We start from the raw sequence: 18,111 nt of genomic DNA, 5'->3' as shown, positions 1-18,111 counted from the left end.
GATTAGTCTCGAATAATTTGATTAAATGAGTTGATTTGAAAAATGAGATGATAAAGTGACGAGATAATGTGAATTGTTATATCATATGGTGTGACTGTTTTTTATTTTATTTTTTATTTCTCTTTTAAAAATAAGAACAGTTGATAGCAAGTTACTGTATAACCTAAAATAATTCTAAAAATTCTAGAGGTGACATGTGGATTTTTGCTCAAGAAAGATAAGATTGCCCTCAATAAATGGGTAGGCCTCTCAGATGCTCTCATGCGCAGCTCACATCCCTAAAAGCCCCAGTAGTTGAATATGACTGCCCACAGCTCAAGGAAAAGTCAAAGCATTAAAGATAAAGATTAATTACCAAAATCCTATCTTTAAACATTCCCAATTGAAGATTGACTCCAATCAAGTAAGTTATCTCAATTTAAATAAATTAGGGATAATTACTCGATTATCTCAAGATAATGTTTCTTATTTAATATCTTGAGAATATTTAGAGAATATTTCTCCATAAAACACTTGGCCAATAGGATGCCTCCACGTGTAGGGTAAAACCCTAACACGATGGTCGCCCCAATCCTTATCCAATCCGAGGCCATCTCCAGCAATCCAGATTTCGACCACTGGTCCCGTGATTGACTCAGGGTCATTTTCACCCTACTTTTCTACAAGAATGCTCGCTTTGGGCTCAAGTTTGTATCTGCAGTTCACTATACTTCCACTACACATGAAGATGCCCATTATCCAAACTCTTCCAATCCAAATGGCGAGCACCACCTGCTTTAGCAGGTCGCCAATTTGGCAAGAGCCTTCGCGTAGCAGACCACCTTGGTGAACCAGCTCCTTGAACGTATCAAGATGCAGCGCACCCCCGACGAGGTGTCCTGAAGTAAGACAAGGGCGGAAGAACGTGGCTCATTCCAGCGATGTCCCGGCAAAGAGCCGTCAACCCTTAACCATTAAAGAGGCCCTTTATTTCCACGTTCAGGAAGAACGTTGCTAAGCTTTAGAGATATTCAAGATAATCAATATCATATTAAAACCATTGAAGTGAATTTCTTTGTATCATTTCTTACGAGTATGGCCAGAAGTATATTCACAAGAAGTTGGAACGTCTCTCGAATGGGTTGTACATAACAACCATTTGTGACATAGAAGCCCACCATGTGGCCAGCCCTATGCCTGAGTTCCAGAGCACTTTGCTACTTTGGCATGACCGTATGGGACATCTCGGACGTGACATGATGTGTCGTATGCTGCTTTGGCATGACCGTATGGGACATCCCGAACGTGACATGATGTGTCGTATCCTCAAATCATCACATGGGCATCATTTACCTCCTTACGATGGATTCTAGCCATGCAAAAGCGTGTTCTTTAGGGAAGTTGAATACTCAACCCTCAATTACAAAGATTATTCACAACCCTCCTAAGTTTCTTCAGAAGATTCAAAGGGATATTTGTGGACCTATCTAACCAACATGTGGACCAATTAGATACTTTATGGTGTTGGTTGATGCATCGACACGATGGTCACATGTTTTCTTGTTGTCCACACGCAATGTTGCACTTGTGAAACTCCTAGCACAAATTATTAAGCTAAAGGCTCACCACTCTGATTATCTGATCAAGTCAATTCGATTGGATAACGCTGGAGAGTTTATGTCAAAGACTTTTAACGATTATTGCATGTCAGTAGGGATTGAAGTCGAACATTTTGTGCCCCATGTTCACACCTAAAATAGCCTAGCAGAAGCTTTCATAAAGCGCCTTCAACTGATAGCTTGGACTTTGGTTATGTGAGCCAAAATGCCGGTATCTGCCTGGGGCTATAAAATATTACACGCAGTTATGCTTGTCCGCCTAAGGCCCACCCCTACCCAACCTCATTCACCGTTACAGTTGGTTACTGGATACGAGCCTGACATCTCGCATTTACATGTGTTTAGGTGTGCAGTTTATGTGCCAATAGCACTGCCACTACGTACCAAAATGGGTCCTTAGAGGAAAATGAGAATCTATATCGGTTATGATTCGCCATCAATTATTCACTATTTAGAGCCCTTGACAGAAGATCTATTTACTGCACGTTTTGCAGATTGCCACTTTGATGAGATAGTCTTTTCATCATTAGAGGGAGATAAGCATGTTAACGTTCCTGGAGAATGTTACGAATTGTCGTGGTATGCTCCCATTATGTCTCATTTAGATCCCTACACTGCCTAGTCTGAAACTGAGGTGCGACGAATTATAGATCTTCAGATCATTGCTCAAAGCATGCTAGACGTTTTTACTGATCTAACTAAGGTGACAATATCACATATACCTGCTGCAAACGCGCCTGCAAGGATAGACTTACCCAGCATACGTCGTAATCTCGCTTAGGAAGGTCGGACCATCCCTGAAGGTGAGGAGGCTACACCTTCCACGTATCCCGGTACATTGGTGGCTAGCCAATCATCTGCTCTGACCCTGAAGCGTCGTAGACCCCCTGGTTCAAAGGATTCACAACCCTGAAAGAGGAAATCAACACCAACTAATGACCTTAGTTTGAATTCGGTCATCGCTCACTTATTTGTTCTAACGCATGAGGTTATTTTAGATTATGGTGATGTCTTAAATGAGACAACCCGACCTCCAGATAATTGCAAGATTTTGGTTCACTACACAGTATTGGATAAAGTTTGGAATCTGTGATCGTCGATGATGCATTCACTTGAAATCAGAAGTTGAGATGAAAGATCTTAGGAAACTCAATATTGTCTTGGCTTGAAAATCGAGCATTGTTCGAATGGAATCCTAGTACATCAATCAAACTACACCCAAAAGGTGTTGCGACGTTTTAATGAGGATAAAGGGAAGCATTCGAGTACACCTATGGTCATTCAGACTTTAGATGCTAACAAGATCATTTCCATCCAAAGTAGGATGAGGAAGAAATTTTAGAGCCCGAAGTTCCATACCTAAGTGCAATTGGGGCTATATTGTCCTTGGATCAAAGCACTAGACCCAACATTTCATTCGCTGTTAATCTTTTGGCTAGTTACAGCAATGCACCCGCACATAGACACTAGAATGGTGTTAAAGATATTTTTCGCTACCTCAAGGGTACGACGGATTTGGGCTTGTTCTACACCCACAAATCTTCGAGAGGTGTCGCCCTTTTTGGTTCTCGGGTTGATTCCTGCCTTGTTGGTCACGCAGATGCTGAATATCTGTCTGACACTCATAGGGCACGTTCTCAAACGGGCTATGTCTTTACCATTGGAGACATCGCTATATCTTGTGTTTGAAATATGCCCTAAAACCAATCATATAATGATACTTTATGGACATTTCACATGTTAAACTAATATAGTTTAATTTCAAGGGCAAAGGTTATTGTTTGAAGCTTCTCATATAAATGTTATACGCTTAAACGATAAGTCCAAGGAATATGTAATTGGGAGAATGCGATCTAAAGAAGTTAGATTCATGAGACCATTCTTTTTCGTATACATATCCTAAACGTTCCTGATCATAGGATTGCCAATTGGGCATTGACAGTCCGTTAAGATTAGTATGTGTTATGTCTTCTCTTAGGGAGAGTGACTGGTCTCGAGTCATTGGTGTGACTGACACCAAGACAAGTACGTAGGTGCTCAATAGAGAATGAGTTCACTGAACACGATCAACAAGGAGTTCTCGTACTCATGTCACATGAGAACTCATGGTTAGGATAATGCAAAGTAGTCCTTTGACTTGAGGCATCATAGTTGTCTTGTGGTTAGGTCCTTGAACTTTGACTATGTCAAAGTCATTCCATCCGAGGGTGTCCACGACATAGTTGGGGTTAACCCACTTAGCCATGAAGGCAAGTGAATGCGCAACAAGGGATCTCTAACCTTCAAACTGTTTGAGGGAGAATACTCTATGATATGATTAAGAATCTCTGGCCAGAGTATGAATGAGATTTAGGAAGTTGTTCCAAATCACATTCAAGGTAATCATATAAGTAAATGAATCACATTGGATAGTAGACATGAATAAACTATCAAACCAAACAATGTGGTCAAGAGTATTGTATTAGAAAAAGACCGTATTGCATTGTAATCCTAAACTGAATAGGTTTTCCACCTCTTCTGATTAGCTTGGGTAATCATGACATACTGCTAGGTGTCACTCATGGTTTATGAAAGCCCTAAATGTGTATAATCACTAAAGGAAGAATTGAAAGTAAGTTTCAATTTACAATCGATTTGAAAGAGTTCTAATCGCCCACTGCCTTGCTAAAAGGAACTTAATGGATCGCACACTGTGTAAGGTAATGCTTGAAAAAAAATGACGGAGATGAGTAAGGACAATTAAATGGTTTAATTGTTTATGGCAATAATTAATTAATATGTTAATTAATCAAACGAATAAGTTCGTTTTAAACCTTGAGTTAGTTTTGGGCCTTAAAGCCCAAATTGGGCTTCGAATCGACAAGCCCATTAGCTTAAGTTGTACGACAACTTAACAAACAAAATTCAAAAAGCCCAAAATAGCCCAAAGGCTTGGGAAAACCGGCCATATAGAGAGGGGTAGTGAACTTGGCTTAATTGCAAGTTTGCCACTCCATTGTGAGGTGGTATAAAAGCAACTTTATAGCCATTTCATCCTTAGGGTTTCTTTTGGAGAAAATATGAGAACACAAGCTCCCTTTTCTCTCTAAGAGGCCGGCCACCCTAGAGGATTTTAGTTAGCAATCTTACTTCCTCTAGGTCACTCATCTCTTCTTCAAGTCCTACCTTGGTATGGAGACTTAGAGGTTCTCAACTTTAGGAACTTGGAGAATCCTTTCAACCATCCTCATCCAAGAAATCCATGGAGCTAAGAAGTAAGGAATGAAGGTCATCTCCTTCGGTGATTAGCCTTTGCTTATGCAAAGAGGAATCAACAAAGGTATAAAATTTCTCAACTCACTTTGTTCTTGAGTTGAGTCTTGGTTCACATAACTACTAGGCTTTGAATTTCATGGGTAATGTTTTGTTTTGAGTGCATACAAGCATGATTCCACCTTTAATTGTTAATTGCATGCCATAGATGTTGCTCAAATGAACATGTTTTTCACAAAATTTCCTTCAAGTGGGATCAAAGCCTAGGTCTAGTAGTTGGTGAATCCTTTTGAGTTTTGTATTTTCATAGTTTATGATTTGAATGTTGTAATTGTTACAAGCTTTATTCCTTCTTCTTTGAATGTAAATTTTGTTAGAAAATTTGTCATCTCAAATGTTGTAGATGTAGTTCATATGAGCATGAATTTTAGAGCTAAAATTTGGTGCCATGTTTTTGGGGAAATTCGGCCAAATCCAAAGGGTGGTTTTTTGGGTTCATGTTTGTCTTGTTAAAAGTGTTTTAAAGTGACAATAGGAACCCCTAAATACCCTAGTATGGTAATATGTTTTTTCCCTTAAGTTTGAGAGTTTTTGGGGTGTCTTTGGGTGAAAAATGTTCATGGAGCTCTTATGGGTTTTCATGGATGTTCTTCATGTTCTTGTTATGTTTTTGGTAAGAACAAAAAGGTTGGGTATTTTGATTCAAAGTTTTTGGTTGTTTACATAAACTTTTTGTTAGTGATAGATGGTTTGAATTTTCAATCAATACCCATACCTTTTTTACTATTCACACCATACCAATCACTTACATCTTTTCCTTGTTCCAAGGAATCATGTTTTATGGAAATCACTACCCATCACCTTTCACTTTTGTTGAAAAATTCAAAAGTTTTATGACACTTTCTCTCATCCAAAACCGGCCACCCTATTAAATAGGGTACTTTTGGGGCTTTTATGCAATTACATAAAGTTTTGATACTTTTGTGTATTTGTATTTTGACCCGAAAATTTACATTTTTACGTAAAGGCCCAAAATCACTAAAGGACAAAATGTTTTGTTCCTTTAATGAAGTTTTTGTATTTTGATGAAATTTTGGGTTCTAGTTGTAATTATATGAAGTAGTGGACTTTTGTGTTTTTACAAAGTGACCTCAAAAGTTTGTGTTTTGCAATATAGCCCAATAGTTGAGGTTATTGTTTTTCGGCCCAAATTAGTTGAGAACAAAATAGTTGTGTATCTTTAAATGAGAATTGATTTTCATTTCATTTAGCTCCATTTAAATTAATTCTATAGATACAAAAACCAAATGAAAATGTTGCATTCAAGTTTAATTAGTTAAAGCGTTAATTAATTAAAGAAAGGGTAATTATGAACCTAAGCCTACGATAATTGAGCTATGTGAAAGGCCGTCTCAAATTTGTTTGAACCATGGGAATGTGTAGATTAGATTTTGGTTGTAATTTGATATGATCAAATATTGTAAAAGAGTATAAGCTCTTCTTTACTTTAAAGTAATTTGTTTTGATCAAATGTTGTAAAAGAGCATAAGCTCTTCTTTACTTTGAAGTACTTCTTTCTTACTTTATTTGATATGCATGAAAATGAAGTAGATGGTCTAACGCCCAATAAGAAAACACGCCTTAGTGTGATTAAACGCGTAACTAAAATCAATCACCATCCTTAGACCGAGATTCAACACTAGGCTCATGTTGGATTGAATCAAAGGTTCATAGTCATCCTAAGGCCCTAAGTCAACTATATAGTCCATCAATGAATGCAAACCTTATGTTAGTAGTACCATATACTGTTGCTTTAAAAACCGTTTTACAAGCATAGTGGGAGTATCATATACAACTAAATCAATCATATGGACCAATAGTTGTAATAGGACCAAATTGTTTTAATAAGATTAAAATGCATGCTTATATGTGATGAGACCTAAAACCCTCAACCAAACCATTATTAAGTTGATAAGCGTGAAAGTGCTTTGAACACTCTTTCGTGGCCTTCCACCGTGGTAGGCTCTGATCGTTTGTGACTCGTACACCGACTTCACCCTATCATGGGGGAGTACAAAGTGCATGCTTACACTCAGGAGGAGTTCTATATGCGTACATGATGCTGTGAAGGTAGGCAACGAGAATGATCAACATCATATCATTGTGAGGTTGTTCTTGAACCCCTACTCGAACTTGCATGGTGGGAATGACTTAACTAAGTGCAATGGAGCCAACTTCATATCATTGTGAGGCTTTATTCTTTAGAGGCCAAATAAGATGGGTACTTGCAAGAGATGCAAATGAGTAAGCGTACTCTCTCATTATTATTGATGCTAGCCAACATCATATCATTGTGAGGTGGGCTTGGTAATGATGAGTCTCCCATAACCTACTAAGAGTTTCCTCCAAAACTCTTGAATTCTGATGAGGGATATGGAATTTGCCAAAAATAGTGGGTGGTGCTATTTGATTTAAAGACCCGGATCAAATGGCTTAAAATCAATCAATTTATATTCGTTATGTATTTATTTACCTATATATTTGCAAACGCTATCCAAAACTTGACAAAGAAAAAGCCGAAAGCTTTAGTTTCCGGACTTGGTACTACAATCCCATAGATTGTCTTTAATGGCTTGTATATGTACCTAAGTAGTCTCATCCTCGCAATCTTCCTATTGATAATGTATCATTGGAAGAACATGTTAGATAAGTCTATCATAAAGAGGACAACACTTTTAATGTCATAATTCTTCAATTAAAAATTGTTGTATGAAGAAGTAAGAGTTGCTTTGAACAACCCTTAGTTAACGCAAACATTAGTGCTCGTTTCTTTGTTACATGAACAATGAACTTGAGAAGTAAGCACAAGGGCATGGACACTTTATGTGCCATGATTCTTCACTTACAAATTGTTGTATGAAGAAATGAGAGTTGCCTTAAACAACTCTTGAAAGTTTGTAATTATGTTTAGAACATAATGGTTGGTTGACAAAAATAGTCCATCAACATGGACTTATGAAGATTTTGAATCATTGAGTGTTGAAGTTTTAAACCACTTCACGAGATGGAAACTAGGCAAGGACTTCACTTTTGTGTCCCTATCCAAATGGTTCACTAAGTTTATTGTAAACTATATAGTGAATAATAACCACACGCTCTCCAAATTATTTGATATATATAACACAATTGAAATAAGTTTCAAGAGACATAATGGGAGTTTAGGGACCATGACTATTGTAGTCAAAGGAGAAGTCAAATGAAGAAGGCGAAATAACTCCAAGGGAACAAACTTTCTTTATGAAATGATGGACATTGGAAGGGGTATTTGCAAGAAATGTCTTGCAAATGTCAAGAACACACCTTTCAAATGTGTAGTAAATTGTTCTTAAATAGTTCAAAACAGTTGGTTCTTCTACTTGAATGCTTGATTCCGTATTAGTAACTATGTTTTACAATCGTTGTAAAAGTGTGGCTAATAAGAAGTAGAAGATTAATGAGAAGAGAAAGTATTTCACATTCAGAACGTGAATCAAATGTAGATCTCTGCGAAAGAAGATAGTACTTACTTCCTCATATGAACTACCAACAAAAATGGAAAAACAAAGATTGTCTTTACATTCCAATTTGAATAAAGGAACTTAATTCCGTATGAGAAATGGGTGAATGTTTTGTTTGACAAAACATTGTTCTTTATTAATGAATGATTAGATTATTGTAATCTAATTGATTATCTCTATAGTATAGATGATATGGTAGTGTCAACTGTTTAGAATATAACGATGCTTAAAACCCAAAAGGTTGCAAGGTAGTGACTAATCCCAACTGAGTTGTGATACCTCTAGAACATAAATTATGAGTTGGTCATAGATGGATGCTTTGGATCGTTAGATCCGGATCCAATGCCTTCTTGTTAAAATTGTATAGAGGCAAAATGTTTGAATCTTTATTCTTTTGGAAAGGAAGAAAGAATCACAACGTTGTTGAGGTTAATTCACTTAGATGTTAGTGGCACTTGTCCACAACATAATACTACTCATGTTGTAAGACATTCACCGAAGATCGCTCTTGGTTGGACTATCGTTTATTTTGAATAAACACAAGTCCGAATACTTTGCAAAAAGTTTCAAAGAATTAAAAAATGTAAGTTGATGAGTAAGACATCTAAAGTATTTACCTCCTTAGATTTGATCCAAGGAAAGGTAACACTTTAGAACAGTTTCCTTGAAAGATATCAAGGAAAGAAGCATCATAAGATAATGGATTTCTCCATTAGGAGAAGAACGAACTTGAATAAGATTTAGTTTGTTGGATGTTATCAATTACCCATATATAGGATATATACTTCTAAGAAAATATGATTGTCAATTAGAAGATCTTCCAAAATTTTCATGACTCCATAGGATGTAGTTGGAAAGAAAGATAAGTCTTAATCGTGTTAATATTTGAGGTTATGTGCTAATAAGCAATATTTGTTTGAAAATTATCTTGTGGATATCCTTAAATTAACCTTTGAATATCACTTCTATAAACCAACTAACAAATGTTGTTTTGTTGGGTAGTTCATTGTAATCCTACAATATGATTTGCTTAAGCGCAAATGAACGAGAGATAGAACTCAAAGAATGAGTTCTTTGAGAGACAAGATGATAATCAACAAATATAACAACCTAGTTCCTACACCACAAGCTCCAAGGTAGTCGAGAAGGATTTATAAACCGTCTCAGTTGAATGGTTTGAACTTTATGACTATGTCATAGAGTTACACCTCTTAATTCGAAAGAAATAAGAATGAAAATCCTTATGACTACATTGAGTGTACATACGACACATACTCAAGGAAATGGTAAAGTACCATTTGACCCGAAATAGTGAAACTTGTAATAGCTAATTGGTAGCTTAAGGTGACTACAATCAAAGAGATTGGTTGACTTGGAAGAAACCATCTTTGACGTAGTCTTGGTTTCAATTAATTCAAAGATTGCTGGCTACAACTAAATGGTGATTCAATGTGTGGACATAATATGGGTTTTCGAAACCATTATTAAGATAATCTTGATAATATATGTATAAAACTATGAATCACAAAACATGTAAGTTGTAGAGATCCATCCATCATGAATCTTAGCAAGCTAGTGGGAGCTATAAGCGTCTTATGAGAGAAAGATCAAATCGTTTGATTTCTCATAAAGATGTAAATGAATCTTTTGTTTACTAGGTTTACAAAAGATTAGTGGGAGTTAATCATGTTCCTAAATTTGAATATATATATATACACACACACATATATGATATATTAATTTTGGAAATGAAAAGAATACTTCTTCGTTAAAGTTATGACTTTAAACATTCTATAACGATAGAATGTGTATGGGAGACATAGTCTATAAACATGGGATGGAAATCTATAATGATAGATTTCAAGATATAATTGGATTATATCAAGCCCTAATGATAGACAAAAGATGCTAGGAAGTTTCTCATATGATGATAAACTTCAATCAGAAGAACAACTCTAGTGAGACTAGGAGGTAGTTCTTCTCAAAGGGAAGGTACCCTTTGACTCCCAAAGAAATAATGCGTAAATAGAATCTTTTATGTATACGCAGAAAGGTGATTTATGTATTTCATATTGTATGAAAAACGTTGAAATGAGTTGTACCAAGATCGGTACAAGACAATATCAATGCAAACCCAGGATCAGAACCATGACAGCTGTCAAGTGAATCCTTAAGTATTTGAGAAATAATAAAGGATGGATTCCTCAAGAATGAGGAAGAATTAGAGTATCGTAGTGGAATCGTAAATGTATTAGATTATGAATCTAATCCATCATTGGATGTTTCTTCATTATGAATGAAGAGATAATCAGATATCTCTTTATTATGACTAAAGAGATATTTGGATGGAAACATTAAAAGTAATGACTTTAGTGTGTTCCATTGTGAATGCAAAATATATTGCTATATAGAAGCTTACAACAATGTTGTTTGGATGAGAAAGTTCATTCATGAACTCTCTATTCGGTTCCAACCAGAAAGTGTCTCTAGTGTACCGACACTACGACACTAATGGGGCGATAGCTCAAGCCAGGGAATCAAGGTCTCATCATGATCCGAACTCAAATGAGAGACTAAACCACATGATTAAGAATCATGTATAATGGTGACGTCGTTATTCTTAAGGTTTCTTCTATGGATAACATATAGATATCCATTGTCTAGGCCTACTATTCAGCCATTTTTGAAATGACTACAGAAGAGGTATCATCATTGATGACCAAGTTGATTGGCTCTAGTGCAAGTGGGAGGTTGTTGGAAATGTGCCATAAAACCAATCATATGATGATACTTTACGGACATTTCACATGTTAAACTAATATAGTTTAATTTAAAGGGCAAAGATTATTGTTTGAAGCCGTCTCATATAAATGTTATATGCTTAAACGATAAGTCCAAGGAATATGTAATTGGGAGAATGCGATCTAAATAAGTTAGATTCATGAGACCATTCTTTTTCGTATATATATTCTAAACGTTCCTGATCATATGATTGCCAATTGGGCATTGACAGTCTGTTAAGATCAGTACGTGCTATGTATTCTCTTAGGGAGAGTGACTGGTTTCGAGTCATTGGTGTGACTGACACCAAGACAAGTACGTAGGTGCTCAATAGAGAATGAGTTCACTGAACGCGATAAAAAAGGAGTTCTCATACTCATGTCACATGAGAACTCATGGTTGGGATAATGCAAAGTAGTCATTTGACCTGAGGCATCATAGTTGTCTTGTGGTTAAGTCCTTGATCTTTAACTATGTCAAAGTCACTCCATCCGATAGTGTCAACGACATAGTTGGGGTTAAGCCACTTAGCCATGGAGGCAAGTGAATGCGCAACAAGGGATCTCTAACCTTTAAACTGTTTATGGGAGAATACTCTATGATATGATTAAGAATATCTGGCCAGAGTATGAATGAGATTTAGGAAGTCGTTCCAAATCACATTCAAGGTAATCATATAAGTAAATGAATCACATTGGATAGTAGACATGAATAAACTATCAAACCAAACAATGTGGTCAAGAGTATTGTATTAGAGAAAAACTGTATTGCATTGTAATCCTAAACTGAATAGGTTCTCCACCTCTTCTGATTAGCTTGGGTAACGATGACATACTGCTAGGTGTCACTCATGGTTTGTGGAAGCCCTAAGAGTGTATAATCACTAAAGGGAGAATTGAAAGTAAGTTTCAATTCACAATCGATTTGAAAGAGTTCTAATCGTCCACTACCTCGCTAAAAGAAATCTAATGGATCGCACACCGTGTAAGGTAATGCTTGAAGGATTTGACGGAGATGAGTAAGGAAAATTAAATGGTTTAATTGTTTATGGAAAGAATTAATTAATATGTTAATTAATCAAACGAATAAGTTCGTTTTAAACCTTGAGTTAGTTTTGGGCCTTAAAGCCCAAATTGGGCTTCTAATCGTCAAGCCTATCAGCTTAAGTTGTATGACAACTTAACAAACAAAATTCAAGAAGCTCAAAACAGCCCAAAGGCTTGGGAAAACTGGCCATATAGAGAGGGGTGGTGAACTTGGCTTAATTGCAAGTTTGCTACTCCATTGTGGGGTGGTATAAAGGCAACTTTATAGCCATTTCATCCTTAGGGTTTCTTTTGGAGAAAAGATGAGAACACAAGCTCCCTTTTCTCTCTAAGAGGCCGGCCACCATAGAGGATTTTAGCTAGCAATCTTACTTCCTTTAGGTCACTCATCTCTTCTTCATGTCCTACCTTGGTGTGGAGACTTAGAGGTTCTCAACTTTGAGAACTGGGAGAATCCTTTCAACCATCCTCATCCAAAAAATCCATTGAGCTAAGAAGCAAGGAATGAAGGCCCTCTCCTTGGATGATTAGTCTTTGCTTATGCAAAGAGGAATCAACAAAGGTATAAAATTTCTCAACTCACTTTGTTCTTGAGTTAAGTCTTGGTTCACATAACTACTAGGCTTTGAATTTCATGGGTAATGTTTTGTTTTGAGTGCATACAAGCATGATTCCACCTTTAATTGTTAATTGCATGCCATAGATGTTGCTTAAATGAACACGTTTTTAACAAAATTTCCTTCATCTTAGAGGTCTACCAAGAAAACGTTAGTTGTGACTTCTTCGAACTATGCTGAGATTCTCGCTATGTAGGAAGCATCGCGTGATTATTTTTGGTTGAGAGCAGTCATGGAACATAATCGAAGCACTAGTGGTCTTACTTCCATCGTTGACCTTCCAACAACGATCTTTGAAAAGAATGTAGCATGTATCGAGCAGTTAAATGAGGGATACATCAAGGGAGACAACACCAAGCACATAACGCTGAAGTTCTTTTATTCTCACCAACAACAACAGCATTAGAACATTGAAGTTAAGCAAATCCGTTCCCAGGACAACCTAGCCCATCTCTTTACCAAGTCATTGCCCAAGTCTAGTTTTCAGAAGCTCGTCTAAGGAATCGGTATGTGTAAATTATCTAAATTGAATCGTTTGTAGTTCTCTTATTTGAAGTTATGTCTAACATAGGGGGAGTATCCTAAAGCATACTCACTTGATCTCAATATACTATTTTTTCCTACGATTAAGAGCATTTTTTCCCACTAGGTTTTTGTTACCTAACGAGGTTTTGATGAGGCACCCATCTTGGGATGATCATACTCCTTTGAGTTCACTACTTTTGTCATGTTTGAAGTTTGCTTTAGACATTATGCATACTTCTCATTTTTCTCCTCAGTGTATGGGTTTTCACCTGCCTTAGGTTTTACCATAGCAAGGTTTTGTGAGTTTTATTACCAATGCATATTTTCTTTAAATTTGAAACTCGCATTCGCCCGTTGTGTTGTCAACTTCGTCAACTTTTCTACCTCATCTGCTAAAGATATGATGCGATGTTTTGTTGAGTATTTACACACTCAAAGGAGAGTGTTGCAGTCATATTTAAAATAGGAATGTGATTGTGTAAATCCTAGTGTATCTAGGGATATCTTTGAATATTCCCTTTAGTAGTTAATATTTTATCAGAGTTGTAATCCTAAAAGGGTAAGGATTTAACTTATCCTACTACTATAAATAAGGGCACAATGGGGTGATACAACACACACTTCACAATTAAATCTCTCTCTTTTCTCTCTTATTGGAACATGTTAGTTACCCTCGCAAATGAAGCATTAAAAGGTGTGCAATACGCATTTCCAAATGACTTCAGACCTACCAAGATTCGATAAAATGACGATATGCATGCTATTTCTGATTTAAAAAAATGTTCAATTTTATTTCTGATAAAAGCGCTTATTTATGCACCTAATGTTATGTGTTCAATTTTATTTCTTTCTGGATCGCTTATATTAAAAAAGTGGTCAATAGGTAAGCAGTCAACTTTTTAGGATTTTAGACCTTCCATTTCAAATGGGTAATAAGGGATTAGACTTTGCTCGATGGATCACTAAATTGTGAATTAGCTAGGATATGAAATTAGGGAGAGCCAAGGGGGTAGAAAGGAACACATATTTGCTCTCATTCATGATGACTGGTTCGAGTGTCTCTAAGCGTCTTTGGGTGAATCAATATTTTCCCACTCGCCCACATAAGACGTTACAACCTCATAGCCATAACAAGAAATCAAACCCTAAGAAAAGAAAACAATTGAGAGCCAGAAGAGGAGATAGTTGCCATGGCCTTGAGCTAGAAGAGGAGTGCCAAAGTACCTTCTGTTATTTCTCCACTCCCTTGCCCTGCCCTGGAAGGAACAAATTTGAATGTAATCGACTTCTTTTTCCAATGAATTCCCGCTAACGATCCAGCAACGTCGACGTCTGTTTTATTTTTCTATTATAATGCTGCACAGAAATGAATAACAAATATGTCAAAGAGTTAACAACAAATAATTACTTCACCAAATAGTGTTGTGTGCTGTCAGTGAATCGCCCCGAGGCTGACTAGCTTCTGGAATAATAAAAGCCATTGTCTCTTTACTATGCATATCCCCAGAAAATAAGGACTGCAGAAAAGTCCCCTGCAGAGAAGGAACCAACTGCAAATTTTTCTCCCTACGTCTCCTTAAAGTCTGCTCGAGTTCTGGATCAAAAGGAAGCAATTGCTGCACTGTTGAACAGGTGTTGACCATGCACAGATTATCTTTGTAATCTGCACTGTACTGCTGTAATCTGAGATAAATAAAATAAAAACGAAAATTAATTTTTTTTTATATGTATAAACAGCAATAACTAACTGAAAATCTGATAAAAATGAATTATTTTAAATAATCTCCGGCAACGGTGCCATTTTCTTGATAGGGATTTTACTACACATGTGAATGGGCTAAAAACTCCTATTATACTTGCAAGAATCACAAGTTTGTTGTAGTGTAAACGGATCTCGCAAGGTCGTTTTCCACAAAGATTATTAAATAATTCGAAACAAACCAAATTCCAATTAATGATTGTCAAGTAGAACTTGAGATGATTGATTTTTATGGCCTAATTTAATAAAACGAATTTAACTAATAAAAATAAGACAATCTGCAATATTAAAACTAGAGGGAAAAGAAAACAGTTTTGGGAGAAATCAAATTAAGAAAGCAGGGTTCAACCATCACCTAGCAATCCTATGAACTTTTACCAATTACTTATGATCTACACATGCCACTTTGAAGGTTAGGTTTTCCTAATTTATATTCTACTTGGAACCTCCAACATAGAACGTATATCGAACTTGCAACCCGTCCGGACGTTTGGATTAAATCTAAACATAAAAGATTCATTATGCTTTATGAAAACCCTTTGAAAAACCATGCAATCCTTAAGACGTGATGTTCATTCTAAGTGAAATTACAATTATTGATCACAAGAAGCCAACGTCAATTTCAGGGAACCTTCCGACCAAAATTGCATCAAATTACTTTTGTAAAGATCCTAATGGTGATTAGGCATTAAGACAATTAGATAGTTTATATCCCGATGATTAATAATTCAAAGTATGCATGCAATCAATCATAAGCAATTAAATAAAAATCACATATTCATGCTAAGGCTCAAGATTTCGCCCTAGCAAAAGGAATTAGTTACGCATATTCATAATTAAAACCATAGAAAATATTATTAAGAAAATGATTGAAAACACCTTAAAGTAGAAAATCTCCAAAAAACCTAGCAATTATCTGTCTCCAAAATTGCATAAAATAAAGCGTAGAGAAAAATTGTAAACGGCCAAGCAATAAATCTGCTAAGCCCCCCACACAAACCCTAAAAACAGGTCCTTTATTCCCACTAGGAAACTAAAAATAATAATCAAATAAAATAGGAAACATAATACTAAATTAAATGGTAAAATTCGCCTAAAATCTAAACAGCCACGTTTTGGACCCATAAGCTGCTCCAAAACTGGCCCAATATAGCTGGATTTAATGTTTGGAATATTCTGAACACTTCTCCAGAAGGCCACGAACCCATCCGAGGCCATCTTGGGCTCCAAAAACGCAATTTAAGCCCAGAAACGTTATTTTTCAGCACCACGCATCCCTCCTTTATTTTATCGCCAGAAAATAACCGCTTAGTAAAAAAATCCCAAATTTTGATACAATCAAGCTAAGTGACTCACGAACGTCCTCCAATAGGAATTACTCCAAAATCCGTCCATTTGGTCATGTTTTGCTCTAGAGGAAGTCGAAAGTCCTATATTAAAAATACAATTCAAAGTATCAAAATTCTTCCAAAATATTAACCAAAATATACTAAGATTAGGGTAAAATGTATAATATAAAATATATAATATACAATTCAAAGTACCTTCTGTTATTTCTCCACTCCCTTGCCCTGCCCTGGAAGGAACAAATTTGAATGTAATCGACTTCTTTTTCCAATGAATTCCCGCTAACGATCCAGCAAGGTCGACGTCTGTTTTATTTTTCTATTATAATGCTGCACAGAAATGAGGAACAAATATGTCAAAGAGTTAATAACAAACAGTTACTTCACCAAATAGAACTATGAGAGCAATAAAACCAATCCGCGTATGCGAAAATAAACATGAACGCATCGTATTTAATTTGAGCTGTATGTTATCAAGGGGCAAAGGAATCTTACATATTGATATCTCTAGAATCGACGGAGGCTTGGGGCGTGCGAAACTCACATTTTCACTAGGCTGCGGATTTTCTTGGATCACCTCCTCTTGGTTATTAGAGAAAACAAGGGAACTAGAAAAAGGAGAGGATCCTGCTTTCAACGTGCTGAGAGTCAAGATCTGTACAAGGTCATCAACATCCTGCTTATACACTAGACGACGGGCGCATGCATGCTGCCATATGTCTGGGTTCCTGGACGTCAAAATTGCGCAGATTCGATCGCATTGGTTCAAGGATCTAGAAAATAGAACGCGCCGTATATATGAACCAAGTGAAACAGCAGGCATCCAACCACATGGCTTTGTTTGTAAACTCGGCGCCAAAAATTCTCTCGGAAGCAACATTGGTGAGCAGTTCACAAACAAGGGCTGGATGAGTTTGCGCAGGACAAGTCTCTTCTGAGTCGGGCGTTGTTTCATTAGTAGGACGATGCTCGTGGACAGCGAAATAAACACATACAGCAACTCCCAACCAGTTGCTATCATCGTACAGATTCGGAGGCAGTTGAATTCGCGCATGAGATCCGCTTCTATATAACTGTCCAAACCATTTGGGAATTTTAATTCCAGGGAAGCTGCATGTGAACTGAGTCGCAGGCCAGTCCTGTAGTATAATTTCCAACGTAAGATATTTAAGTGAATGTATGCATGACCAAAACAGAGAGAAAAATATATATGCGCATACATATACTGATATACATACATATATATTTCCAACGTAAGATATGTAAGTGAATGTATGCATGACCGAAACAGAGAGAAAAATATATATGCGCATACATATACTGATATACATACATATATGCATGCATATATAAATGAGAGTTTCCCCCTTAAAACTTATTTTCTCTCACTTAAAACCCATCCTCTTTATTTTTTTAGACATAAACCCCATTTACTAGAATCCAACTAAGCAAATTTCCTTAACAAGCTTGGTTTGTCAGTTTTTATAATTCTCGTGTTCCTAAAATGCCCTCATAGAGTGTAACGTGGGTTAGGTTTGACTTATAATTAATAATAAATTTTGCATTTTATTATTTTCAATGCAATTAAATGTCAATTAACCTATTATTTGATTAGGCTTTTTTTTCTCAA

At 36.4% G+C, this 18,111-nt stretch overlaps 1 protein-coding gene across 1 annotated transcript; it reads right to left on the bottom strand.

Moving 5' to 3' along the window:
• Positions 1 to 16,134: 16,134 nt before the first annotated feature.
• LOC126613939 (uncharacterized) lies at positions 16,135 to 17,616 on the bottom strand. Its single transcript, XM_050281550.1, has 2 exons — positions 16,977 to 17,616; positions 16,135 to 16,811 (listed from the first exon to the last, which is right to left on the bottom strand). The coding sequence occupies exons 1-2, from the start codon at positions 17,533 to 17,535 to the stop codon at positions 16,804 to 16,806; spliced, it is 567 nt and encodes a 188-aa protein (XP_050137507.1). The 5' UTR covers positions 17,536 to 17,616; the 3' UTR covers positions 16,135 to 16,803.
• Positions 17,617 to 18,111: the final 495 nt, after the last annotated feature.

This window comes from Malus sylvestris, chromosome 2, assembly GCF_916048215.2.
Source record: "Malus sylvestris chromosome 2, drMalSylv7.2, whole genome shotgun sequence".
NCBI classification, from domain to species: domain Eukaryota; kingdom Viridiplantae; phylum Streptophyta; class Magnoliopsida; order Rosales; family Rosaceae; genus Malus; species Malus sylvestris.
Note: the sequence above shows the minus strand (reverse complement) of the source record. Positions and strands in the feature narration are given on the sequence as shown.